Genomic DNA, 13184 nt, shown 5'->3' with positions numbered 1-13184 from the left:
TGGCATACAATTATTAATCATATACTCCGTAGTAAATACAATGACTGTTCCTCTGAAGTATTGGGCGGAATTTTGTGTCTCTTCACAACAGGCGGTATGTGAAGGTACCGAAATGCCGCCCAATACTTCAATATGTAGACATCTAGAGACCATGTAGGTTACAATTTTGTGTCACTCCAGCAAGGATAACGCGACTCTCGTGGAAAGCTTCAAAAAATCACGAGAAACCTAGACCATACTGGGGATAGAACATATGAAGGGGCGCGTTCCGCACATAGGAACCCCTACAGCCATTATTATCCGCCGTGGTCGAAGTTCAATACTAAGACTAGCCTAGAAGAACTGTTAATGGCTGTAGGATTAACCTACATCCTGTGCATAGCTGTGGGTAGGGCCCCAATCGTACCAGACAGCTCTTTGATGCATACCAGGTTATCTACCACCTAGCCCCTATGTAGGGTTTCTAGGTTTATACGAGTAATACGGCCCGCTACGAGGAAAGTATCAGTAATATTGCCGAATGCACTAAGATTCCCGGGCGTAGGGACACGTTAATATATCCCAACTCTTCGGGAACTGGTTATAAGATAGAAAGATCGGAGAATGGATTCTTATGCTCAATAAGTTATTATTCAACTCAGGTCACTATAGCATTGTACCAAGGGCTATTCGTCAAAAATAGCTTTTGATCTGACGTTTTCATCGGAAACTCATCTATGAATGACTACATCCCCAATTGCTCGTATCTGGATGCCATTTTCATTTCATCACCTACTCTGTACCCCGCGGTTGATCCTGAATTTGATCAGCTTGGTCATGTGAAACAACCTTCTTGTTCTATCGGTGCAAGATAAATTCAGAATTAGGTAAAAAAAATCATACTTCAAACGTTTAGCGCCCATGCAATCACCCAGCAATGCGACTAAAGATCTTTCTTCTCTTTGATAAGTACAGATGATTTATTCATCGCAGAGACGGTCTCTTGATTCTCTTGCGCACTACTCACTAATGGCTTTTGAGGATACGCTCTCCTTCAAAATCCTCGTTACCTCCTGTTTATCATCAGCCATTTCGCGCTCAGTTCGATCTCCCCAGCATCGCGACTCTGGGAATCTATATGAATCGTTTGTGACAACAACCGCTTCAGAGGCCAGAAAAGCATCACTGAAGCCTTGAGGAGTCAGGGAACGATCCACAATGGCTCCAGCTTGGAGCAGAATCTTGACACAATCGATTTGACCCCAATAGGAGGCTGCGTTTAAAGCAGTTCCATATCTTCCCGTGGTCAAAGTCAGATTCACGTTGGCGTTGCATTGGCTAATAAAATACTTGACCACCAAAGCGTTTCCTTTTGCGGCTGCCGCCGCAAGACTGCTCCCATAGAAACCACTTTGGACAGGAAGATCAATAGAGGCTCCATGATCGAGAAGAAGCTGGACTATCTTATCTTCACCGCCATATGCCGCAGCTGCAAGAGCACTTCCATACTTCCCTTGAAGAAGCAGATCCACTGAGGCTCCATGATCGAGAAGAAACTGGGCTATTATATTTCCACCGTACCATACTGCAGCTGCAAGAGCACTTTCAAAGTACCCCTGAAGAAGCAGATCCACCGAGGCTCCATGCTCGATAAGAAGTTTGGCCATCTTAATATTACCGTCACATGCTGCAGCTGCAAGAGCACTTCCCAAATACCCCTGAATAAGCAGATCTACCGAGGCTCCATGCTCGATAAGAAGTTTGGCCGTATTCATATTACCGCCCTGTGCTGCAGCTGAAAGAGCACTAAATCCATTGGCACATTGGTTCACAGACGCCCCTTTCCTAATAAGCCTTTCACATATCGAAAAGCAGCCAGCTTTGGCAGCAAGGATGAGAGGGGCTTCATTTCGATCATTTATGTGTGATAAAGATATCTCGTAGCTATCCCACCAGTCGGAAAGAATGCCATCAAATGAGAGACGTGACATCGCAAGAACTGGGAGGATGGGCGGTGAGAGGTCTTGGTGTTGTATTTCGAACCGGAAGATCGAGTTCAATGGACAAAACTCCCTGTCATCATTGACTATGTCTTGATACCACTCCTGATAGGCTGGCCCACCTTGGGTGGGAGAGCCCAGAAACCGATGGAGTAGGGATCTTAGCTCCATATCAAATTCCCCCTCCTCATTCGGTAGATTGAATTCTTGATACTGGACATGGCGTACCCAATGATGTCGGCAATAGCGATGGAATGGGTGATTCTTTTGAAGGATGTCTTGATCTTGACTTCGAGTCGATACAATCTCATTGGCGTTATTGTGAGTTGTGGGTATATCGCTCATCGATTTTCCATACACACGCATAAGAAATCGGAGACAAACTTTGGCAGCATGGCAATGGGCCGTATGTACGTCCCATAACTTTTCTTCGATGAAATCTATAACAGAAGCATGTGGGAATCCCCAACTATCACTGTCCTGATGTGTATCACAGACAAGCAAATTGCTGCAGAGGCCCAGTAAGGTATCCTTAGTAATTCTTTCTTGCGGCTCCTCTTCCCCCCCCATCAAAACGAATTGCTGCCAAAATAAGATCCGTGGTGAGAGGTTCGTATGAGCACATTGCCCACATAAATGCACGGTCCACAAGCCGTTTTTGGAACCTTTTCTGAGATAATCTGTCATAGATTTCTTCGTAGGCTTTTGTGAGGTCCTCTGGTATCTTCTCAAGTTGAGCGAAAACGTCTTGTTTCAAGCCGCAGTCTATGAGATAAGGGATTTGGAGATTCACGAGTTGAAACCTATGTTATCGTCAGTCCTTCTTCATGCTTATACAATGGCCTAAGGCGCTTACATCCCGGCACCCTTTTCTAAAAGTTTGTCAACGGTTTCCATTTGATTTTCTTCTGACATATCATTCCAGCATTGGATATCCTTGACCTTTTCTTCAATCAATAGTCTGATATCACCATTGACATCAGTGGTTCGAGTTTGGATAGTGGAATGGTCGCCAAAGCGCTTCTTGATGTCCGGGTCTGGACGAGCAGAGAAAAATACTCTTATCGGCTTTTCGGAACAGGACTGAAGACGGTCAATGAAGTCGAATAGTACCTTTCTTGTACGTTTATCACATTCATCAAGAGCGTCTAGAACAATGGTGGTTCGACTATATTCATTGACCAACTTGACAAGTTGCTCTTTGCAGATGTTGATGTCTGGAGAAGATGTCTTGTTCTTCATCTGAAGGAACAGACTTTGAACATCCTTGCTGATCTTCGAGTTCTGGTCTGGAGCTGCTAGTTGACGAAATAGGCTTCGAATAACATCATCTGGCTTCTCATCACGGTGTCCCTCAGTTCGCTTACAGTAGTAGTACGCAAGGCCCTCCCAGGGAAGCGTCGTTTTGAGGAGGTGATCGATGATTTTAGATGTCAGGTATGTTTTCCCAGTTCCAACTATTGATATTAGCTTCTTACTTGTCCATCGTAGCAATGATCCTTCTCAGTCATATAAAAGATACGAAACTTACGGGACCCCTGGAGCCAAAGAGTCGCTTTCCCCTCGCTCATATCCCATTCCTTAAAGGTGGAATTTTGCAATAGCCATTCGCAAGTATCAAGCAAGCGATCTGTGTTGGTAGGGTCGTGTCGATCTCGCTCCTTCGTGGGTGAGATCCAATCAAGCATTTCGGTTATTCTCTGCTCGTCCAGTCGCTCCAAAATCATGTGAAAGTTGTTTGCGACGAAGGATTCAAAGTTGTTGAAATTCTTGACAAAATCAAGGATGCGGTCGTCGATCTGGTCGACTATCTCACTCTGACAATTTTGAGTAACCCCGAGTAGTGTAGAATAGAACTGCTCCAATTCCGAGACTTGTGATTGGACTTCCTGAGGATTCCAAAAGGCCTGGGCCACTCGTGAAGCCGTATGACGCTGTAGTTGCTTCAGAGTAACACATATGAGCTTCAAACACGCAACATACATATCCTCCAAAGCTGACTTAAGTCTCTCTTTAAGCTGATCCGTAGCTTTAGGAAGATAATTTTTCTCGTATGCGTTTCCACAGCTAATATATCGAACCAGTAGATCGGTGACCGTAAGGGTGGCCCCAATTTCAGCTTCTGCGGTGATGGGAGCCTTGAAGAGTGAGCCAGTGACTAGTGACTAGTGGGAGAAGGAGGTAGCGTACCTGCATGGCACCCTTGATCACAGGCCAAACAACATCTGCGGGTTGAGGTAAGAAGTTGACACCAATATCACCAGCAAGCGTAAGGCAGTTCACTATGTCCTCCATATATTCCCTTGGGACGATTGTGTGGCCATCAAATTTGAGAACCCATCGACGATCCTCCCATTCTTTCTGCTTTCCTATGGTAATGTCGATGAGGTCTTTGATATAAGATTTCTGAGCATCCTCACTGAATGTGAGCTGTCCTTGTGTTCTAAAGGCGTCAAGTTGCTGCTGTTCCTTTGGTGAAAGCNGGGGGGGGGGGGGGGGGGGGGGGGGGGGGGGGGGGGGGGGGGGGGGGGGGGTCATGTAGGCATCTGTGCTATTAGGCCGAGAGTTTGAGGCCGGTCCCACGATCTCAACCACTGGATCGCTTTTAGATGTTTCCGATGTCGTATCGAGATTGGGTGAATTTGTAGTTGTGGAAGAGGTTGCAGGCTGGATGAGGGGTAGGGACGCCTGGGTGCTTGGAATTTCAGTTGATCTGGTCGCCGCGTTTCGGTGAAATTTTCTCTTGGTCTTTTTTTTTAACTCATGCCAGACCATGGTGAAAGCTGTGAATGTTTGTATTGAGTGATTTTAGAATTGCAACTAAACAAGAAGTGGTTTCGCACAGGGGAGTCTACAATGTGGGGGACCTCCGAAGTATTGGGCGGCTACCTTCACATAGGCACAAAATTCCGCCCAATACGGAGTAGTTACTTCGGAGGTCCCACTGTACTTGTTGTTAGGGGGCTAAAAGGTGGATCAGAAGATCTAATCACCTTGAGACATTCCATTCTAGAGAACGAAACAAGACCAAATTACGGTGATGGGCACTTTTTTATACCGTCTTTCAATTGTGCCAGTTCTACTCCGTACCGGTCGAAACCTCTCACACATGTGCTATGTATAACATACATATTATTTGCACACCCCCAAATTACTAGTCACACATTCATTTAAACTAATTTAGGAAAGGCGCTTCTTGGCTAGCATTTTTCACTGGCTGTACAAGTTATTATAGTATCCCCTCAGTAATCTGCAGAGCAATCGAATGCCTTACGCCACTCCTAGCTATAGGGCAAGGAAGCAGGCACATGATACTGCCGCGGGCTAGTTTTCTGAAGCTGTTCACATAACCACTATGATAGATGACGTTTCAAGCAGGGGGGGTGGGGTGGTGGTTATATCAATCCCTTATTTTAATTGGTTAAAGTGGGTTAAAATCAGGTGGTAAAACTTCGATATAACGAATTTTGTATGGGAAGAATAGTGAATTAACGAACTTCGTAGTAAGGAGGGAATTTCTTATTACTATGGGGGATTAATTGGTGCACCAGTTTTGGTTCGTTATAACCGGGTTTTGTTGTATAAATATTATTGACCGTACCATACATTGCTATACACCTTAATTTCTATCATACATTCTCCTCAACAACCGGCGTCTTCTCAACATTCAATCCCGTCTTAGTCTCAACATGCTCCTTAGTCAATTTGGCCTTAAGAATAAAAGCCGAAAAGAAGACCCCAACAGCCGACATGCACGTATAAAGAATCCACATATTCCTCAAGCTCCAAGCAAAAGCCTCCCTAACAGCAAGCAACTGCTCGGGGTCGGTAATGAATTTAATCGACTCGATACTCGCAGCCGCCGAATCCCCAGACATCTGAGCCGCCATGCTAGGCGACATACCAGAAGCCAACAAGCTGGACTGTTTCTGGCCCATACTATTCTGGAAGACGACGCCGCCGATCACAATGGAAGCCGCGGTTGCCATGTTGCGAATGAACCCGATTGTTGCCGTCGCGGTCGCAGTGTCTTCCTGGGAGACCATGGCCTGGATAGCGATGATGGGTGTTTGGAAGAGGAATCCGGCGCCGAGACCGCTGAGGATCTGGTATCCGACTATCTTACCGACGGAGGATCCCACGCCTAGGTTGATGTATAGTCCATTTCCGATAGTCATTAGTACTAGGCCGATCCAGATGAGCTCGAGGTATCGGCCTGTGCGGTGAATGATCGCGCCAGTGAACATGCCGGAGAATGCTTCCATCACTACTAGTGGAAGAATAAGGACACCGGAGCCCATTGGTGAGGAGCCGTGTACGGATTGTAGGTAGAGCGGGATATAGTATTCCCCAGCGATGAAGACCTATAGGTTTGTTAGTGGTTGAAGATGACCAATGGAATGAAGATACTAACGAAACCATGCGCAAAGGCTACCAATAAGGTGGCAATGTTAGAGAATCGAGTAAAGATATCCATAGGCATCAAGGGATACTTGGCTAATTTCTTCTCGCTGTAGACGAACAGCAAAGAACATAGCGATCCAAAGACAATCAGACAGATGACCTGCGGTGATTTCCAGGCAAATGTCTCACCACCAAAGTCCAATCCCAGCAGCAGCATGAGAGTAAGACCTAGAACTGAGAGACTGCCGAACCAGTCAATGGCGCGGACACCATCCATGATTTTCGTCTGGGGGTTATGCACATCCAAGAAAAAGAAAAGGAGCACAAAGGTCACCCCGGAGATCGGGAGATTGATCCAGTAAGTCCATCTCCAAGTGACGTACTGGCTGAATGCACCGCCAAGCAATGGTCCAACACCACCAGCAAAAGCCCACATGACCTCCATCAGGCCGAGGTATAGACTGCGATGTCTGTGGCAACAGTTAGTAAGAACCCTGCATGGCAAGCATATACAGCCCAAATCAGGCTGTAGATAATCAAAGTATCTTACCTAACACTGAACAAATCCGAAATGATAATCGTAACGAGCTGGAGCAAACCACCACCAGCAACACCCTGCAGCGCTCGACCGGCAATCAACATCTCCATGCTCGTAGAAGCAGCACAAAGAATGGAGCTAAGGAAAAACCACCCAACAGCCAAAAGCAAGATCGGTTTCCGTCCCCAGATATCAGAAAGCTTGGCCCAGATACATGCGCTGGCGGCGGAGCTAAGCAGATAAGCTCCGCCAATCCACGTATATCCAGCAGAAGAGTGGAAATACGCTGCGATTGTTGGGATCGCTGTTGCCATGATCGTTTGATCAAGTGCGGCGATAAACATCGATAACTAGTGGGAATTAGTAGGCGGATATGCAGTTTTAGTTCAGTGTCCATAGGTCTTACTGAAAGCGCTATCATAATTGCAGTAACTTGGACTTTGCTTCGCTCTCTGGGGGCATCTTGAATTTCCATTGATTCTGCCATTGCTGGTAGATCTGGAGTTTTGAAGGGTCTGATTTTTGAAGTTGAAGATTCGAAAATATTTTCTCCCCGGATTAATTTTGTGGGGCACTGGGGCTTATTTGGTACTAATATATATATAGACAATAGATCTTGAATGAGACATCAAGTGCTACATGCCTAGTTTATATTACAAAGGATTTTCAATGAATCGTAGTTTCATTTCAAAGATTGTGAGCACTGCAAATTTGTTAAAAAAAGCCTCCCAGTAAAATCATGTCCACAAACCCTCCAACTCAGACTTCTCCGAAATATTAATTCACCCTCCGACCAACTGTAACCCCAAAGTTAACCAGCGCCGTCGCAGACTCACAATGAGCCTCAAACTCGCCAACTAACTTCTCAGTAATCCCACGTGCCTGCTTGATATCCTCAGCCTGACCGATAGCAAGCATAGAAGGCGGCACCAGCGCACGCATCACACCCGCAACCCATTTCTGCGCAATAGGACGTAGATGCTCCTTCCCAACAGTAGTGTAAGTCTCACGGACGACGTCAGTGAATCCGTCTGCATTGATCTCGTCATAGACACGCTGTGGAGCGAACGGCCACAGGCCTAGTTTCAGCATAGCTTCGATTACGCATTCCCGCAGTCGGGTTATAGCTGCTGGCTCTGGTACCGCGTCTGTACAGAAGGCTGTGTGGTCGACTTCCTCCCATTGGATCCATCCATTTGGTTCTGTGGTTGTTAGTTGGGGGTTCAAGTTTGAGGGTGTATATTCCTTTTGTGAGAGAAGATGGAAGAGAAAGGGAGAGACAGGAAAGCATACTGAGTAAAGCCCGCGCGTTTGCAAGCACAGTTATGTAATCAGCTTGTTTCAAGCCTGCTGTTAGGAGTCGGATGTGTACGAGGTCGTATCGGCCAAGGTGCTCTGCTGGGAATGGGCGAAGTGCGTTGTGGACAGTCAGGAGGATGGGCTTTTGGTCAGGCCGTGGGATCTCGTGGCGTCGTGGGTATTGGGTTGAGGAGATGTCGAAGCCGTGGAGGTACACTGACTTATTGGGAAGGAGGTTGGCGACATCTTGGAGCCAGATGCTGTGGTGAGTTAGCTTCTGTGGGATAATGGTTTGTTGTTTGCTTCGAATTTCTTTTGCTTATTGTTGAAAAGAAGGGGGATCAACATACCCTGTGCCAGTGCCTAAATCAGCGATTGCAGTAAGGTCTCTTGGAATAGACGGATGAATGAGGCTCGAGAGATCGACGAGAAAGCGATGCTGGTCATTGAGACTATGTATAAGAATATCAGCACCAGCCAAAACGGGGGATATGACATAGTGAAATGGTCTGAAAAAGTCCAATAGGAAGAGTAAACACATACCGTTTAGTCTCCTCCTCGTTTCGATCCAACAGATAGACTGGATGAGACATACTCCCCATATTGACCAAGCTCTTAAAGAGCCTGGACAGACTGGAGAGAAATTTCTGAAACGGAAGAGAATTCATTTTGAGGATAGGAAAATGCAAACACAAATAGGCCTTTAGTGGGAATCAACGTTGACCAGCACCTTCTTCTTATATCTCTACACATATGTACATATGTAAGGTATGTACATATGTATTATCCAAATATCCAAATATCTAGATATCCAAGTACCATCTCAGCCTCTATGCCAGCAAACAAAGAAAAACATACCTCAAACCCCGAGCCCCACAGAATAACCATGCACTAGTACACTTCCCCGAGCCACGATCGAACACACAAACGACCTATCCAATACTCTTCTTAGATCTAAGTAGTGAACCCTGCTGTGGCGCTACGTAATACCCTTTCAAACAAAGCGAGCATCATGCATGGAACCCCCTATTCGGCTTAAGGCCGAGTTTCTTCCAGGCTCGCCGAACCCCAGCCGGTGCATTAAACCTAGTACCAGCCAATTTCCACACAGCATTGACCTTCCTGTGGAGGGGCAGCTGCGATTATACGAGACACATGTACATAGTAGGATTATGAATCGGAAAGGCAAAAATTTCCAGACGTTGCACATCGGAAGTGGATGTACTCCGTACAACGACTCAAAAGCCTAGTGATTTAACGGCTTTGGGATTAAACAGCCTCTAAAGCGGGGACCCGGGTTGGTGTAAGACAGCCTTGGAATACCTACATGTAGGTATGGAGCGGTGGAGTACCTAACTAGGCAGGGGGAAACGGTGAGATGATCCGCTTTGGGGCGTTGTCTTTCTCATTTATGGACTATAGCGTCAAACGTTAATTAGGAGCTAATCCAGGATGTGTAGACTACGGTCATGAGTCTACAGACTAGTCATGGGTCTACAGACTATCGGTCTGGAGGATTCCAGATGTAATGAATGCCCCGGTAAAGAAAGTCAAGCCCCGGAAAAGATACACATCAAATGCAATTGAAGAGATAATTTTACAAAATGAGACCCTAAAAAAAAAACTTGAACACCGCTCAAGACTTATCTACCAAGTTAGCAAACACATACCGGAAAATCTCCCGGCTTTTATACAAATTCTCCACCCGCATGCGCTCGTTGTCCAAATGGGCGTTGTCACTCGCCTGCCCACAAGGCAAGTTAGCAGCCGGGGCTGAAAATTCCTTTTCCAAAAACCGGATTGTCGGGATGGACCCGCCCTCACGGATAAACATCGGTTTCACTTTGGCTGCCCCAGACGCAACAGCTGGTGCATTTGTAGTGGGAGTTTTGGCATCCGGAGTAGACTTGGCCCGGATTGGCAATGTGACCGACTCCTCAGACGAAGTCGGCGTGGCTTGTGTGAGAGTGGAGGAAGTTGGCACTGTGGCGGCTGTTTGCGTGGACCGTTTGCGCGCGGCTTCCTTACCCGCTGATGAGGTCGTTGTCGATGTGATTACCCGCTCAACGTGCGAGGCCAGACTGTCGTCGGAGTCTTTGCGACGGAGTTCGGGGATTGGGCCCGCGCTGGGTTTGGGCTTGGTCGCTGGGCGAGTGTTTGATGATTGTGAGAGGGGCGGGTATTGGCGTTTCGGGTCCTTTTGGCCCGGGGACCACGCTGCGGTGATCGCCTCTGAGAGCGTGGCAAATATTTCATTATCTGGGTCTCCAAGCCAGGCGTCGGATTTGCCCGTGATTTCGACTGTGAGGTCGTTTTGTGAGTCGAGCAGCGCGAATTGCTCTTGCGCATAAGCGGTGAGATCGGCTGCGACTTCGTCGGCGTACTGATCCGGTACGATACGGATCGATAGGGTTGCTTTGGCTCGGCGTGCGATGGTCGTTGCGCTCTTGCTTCCGGGGACTTCCACCGAGTGGACGGTCAAGGCGGGTTCACGCCAGCGATGCATCAATGACTTGATCAGCGCCTGGCTGTCGGGGATCTCGGGGTGCTGCAGAAGCAATACATCGGCGATAGCCTCAAACCGCTTCTGCTCGGCGTCTGTGATAGGCCTGACGGCATCGTGGAAACCGGGGAGATTGATCTTTCCTTTACGTCCCACAATTGTGGACAGAAGCATGGCAATATCCTTGACTGGTTCATCCAGCAGTGTACTGCCGTCGATACCACTGTGAAGATCAGGATGATCGCTAGTAACGACCAAGTTGGCGTGCACGACACCGCGTAACCCGTAAGTTAAGCACGGGTTGTAATCGTCAAGCCAATAACTGTTGGCTAGTAGAACCCAGTCGACCGGTCCAATCTGAGCCTTGTGCTCGCGAACTGTTTCGTGGAAACCTTGGGAACCGGACTCTTCTTCACCCTCAATGAGGAAAACGACGTTGCAACGCAAGGTCTTCGTCCGGGCGAGATCGGCTGCGGCGTATAGTGATGCCAGAATGGGTCCCTTGTTATCAGAGACACCACGGCCGTACAGAAAGCCGTTAATAGAGGTGAGCTGATAAGGATCTGTCCTCCACTTTGGTCGGTTCGTCTCTGCACCCACAACGTCATAGTGGCCATAGAAGAGGATAGTCTTATCCACCTTGTCGGGCGAGGTAGCGTTAAATCTAGCAAAAACAATGGGGTTGGTATCCTGGCCAGTAGTCAAGAGCTTGGTCTTGGCACCGAGGTAGTTGCAGTGTCGCCGAAGGAAAGCAGCACCCTGGTTGCATTCGCCAGCGAATTTGGGGCTTGCTGAGATGGTCTTGAAAGAGACGAACTTTGCAAGACTGTTGACCATTTCGTCTGGGGAAAATTTAGCGAGTATTCAACGTGAATGACCTGTACGGGACGTACCGTTGCTGATCGGAGGCAGCTCTTCCTGGGTCATAAAGAATTCAGTCAAATCCCAGATTCCTACTGAGTTGTCATTTCCACCAGTGGCATAGATCCGACGATCCTTGAACCGTCCGGCAGCCGAGGCGAGCATGGTGCCCTCATGAGCAACCCAGCCACCGACCTCTTCAAAGCGGGAGTTGAATTTCTAGCAGAGGTTAGCGGAATTCGATTCGAAGGTGAGGGTAATCTAGATTAGTGCATACCTTGACCGTTCCACTAGAGTCACCACAGATAGCGATACCCTGGATGACATGCACAGCCCACAGATCCCCAGCATGTCTAGTGATCCGCTTAACGAGCTGCTGAGAGTCCAAATTCCAAATGTTAAGGGCGCCGCCAGCCAAACCACAGTATAGTAGTGATCCCTCAACAGCAACACTCAACACAGCATCTCCATTCTGTAGCTTGGCAATTTGGGATGGAGCCGCGCCAGGATCTTGACCTAGGCGCCACAACTTCACCACACCATCGCCCGCACCAGTTAAAAGAACCTCCTCGGAAGGAGCGGTCTCAACCAGACCTTTGACTAGGAGCATACAGTAAACGTAGCCATGATGAGCGAAGAGCTTATGATGATCCCGCTTGAAGCTCAACACACGACCACCGTCAGAGAGGGCACCATCCGATGATCCTGGAGCACGAGTACCGTCCGGCCCTCGAGAATCAAAGAAGCGATGTGTCCGCTTAGATGGATGGGCAGACGATGCTTGGTTCAATGTTAACCCTTCCTCGGAGAGATCACACCACTGTCCGGGTTAGAATGTCGCTAAATGGGGGCGCAGACAAGGGTCAGGTACCTGTATACTTGTGTTCTGCGCACCACAGTAGATAGTTTGGTTATCTGACGAATAGACTACTGTAAATATATCGCCCACATCGTGGTGTGAATAAATTGAGTAGAGACGCTCAAATGTTCGCGTGGACCACACCTATCCACGTCATTAATCCCGGTTCGGGAGATTATTCATTTGCATGACTCACATTGACCACGGAGTCGCCGCCGCTTGAAAATAGTAAATTTCCATCTTCAGAGAGATAGAGGCCTAACACACTCTCTTTGTGTGCGTGGACAGATGCCACGAGATCATAGGTTTCAAGGGACCACGCCTAATGAAGCGGTCAGCTTTGAACCTTGGCAGTAGAAGAACATTGCCGTGGACAATTTGAAAGAAGAATCCAAATTTAACTTACAACAATATCTCCTCCTTGTAAACCAGCAAAAACACACTGCTCATCAACAGCCAGAGCGAGAACGGAGCGACTGGCAAGCACGCGGTGGCCGATGCCGCAGTCACTATTGGGAAGAGCACTGGCATCGGATTGAGTACGAGAATCAGAGTCCCAGCTTTTCTGATCCTCCTCAGAGGTGCTCCCTGATTCGACTAAATCCATAATCAGTCTGAGAAGCTTTTGCAATTTGCAATGGTATTCAATGTGGAGAGTTAAGTGATGTTGGTGTTCTCGGATTCTCTCCGCTTCAAAATCAACCAAACAGAACACTCGAAATTTCGCGGATTCACTCCATT

The 13184-nt window shown here is 47.6% G+C and overlaps 4 protein-coding genes across 4 annotated transcripts; all 4 read right to left on the bottom strand.

Moving 5' to 3' along the window:
- Positions 1-998: 998 nt before the first annotated feature.
- On the bottom strand, positions 999-4754 carry PEX2_004220 (ankyrin repeat domain-containing protein; the record flags this gene model as incomplete). The annotated part of the gene is made up of 5 exons (XM_016737700.1): positions 999-2454; positions 2612-2782; positions 2836-3436; positions 3511-4117; positions 4170-4754. 5 exons carry the CDS (start codon positions 4752-4754, stop codon positions 999-1001), a joined length of 3420 nt encoding a protein of 1139 aa, XP_016598756.1.
- An 854-nt stretch (positions 4755-5608) lies between these two features.
- On the bottom strand, positions 5609-7408 carry PEX2_004210 (MDR family MFS transporter; the record flags this gene model as incomplete). The annotated part of the gene is made up of 4 exons (XM_016737699.1): positions 5609-6343; positions 6394-6853; positions 6934-7271; positions 7328-7408. The coding sequence occupies 4 exons, from the start codon at positions 7406-7408 to the stop codon at positions 5609-5611; spliced, it is 1614 nt and encodes a 537-aa protein (XP_016598755.1).
- A 290-nt stretch (positions 7409-7698) lies between these two features.
- PEX2_004200 (putative LaeA-like methyltransferase) lies at positions 7699-8822 on the bottom strand (the record flags this gene model as incomplete). The annotated part of the gene is made up of 4 exons (XM_016737698.1): positions 7699-8123; positions 8215-8480; positions 8571-8672; positions 8764-8822. 4 exons carry the CDS (start codon positions 8820-8822, stop codon positions 7699-7701), a joined length of 852 nt encoding a protein of 283 aa, XP_016598754.1.
- Positions 8823-9629: 807 nt separating this feature from the next.
- On the bottom strand, positions 9630-13050 carry PEX2_004190 (glutamine amidotransferase subunit DUG2; the record flags this gene model as incomplete). The annotated part of the gene is made up of 7 exons (XM_016737697.1): positions 9630-9636; positions 9891-11565; positions 11617-11803; positions 11862-12404; positions 12456-12587; positions 12640-12765; positions 12850-13050. 7 exons carry the CDS (start codon positions 13048-13050, stop codon positions 9630-9632), a joined length of 2871 nt encoding a protein of 956 aa, XP_016598753.1.
- Positions 13051-13184: the final 134 nt, after the last annotated feature.

The sequence above is a fragment of the Penicillium expansum genome, assembly GCF_000769745.1.
Source record: "Penicillium expansum strain MD-8 chromosome Unknown contig8, whole genome shotgun sequence".
In the NCBI taxonomy this organism is placed as follows: Eukaryota; Fungi; Ascomycota; class Eurotiomycetes; order Eurotiales; family Aspergillaceae; genus Penicillium; species Penicillium expansum.
Note: the sequence above shows the minus strand (reverse complement) of the source record. Positions and strands in the feature narration are given on the sequence as shown.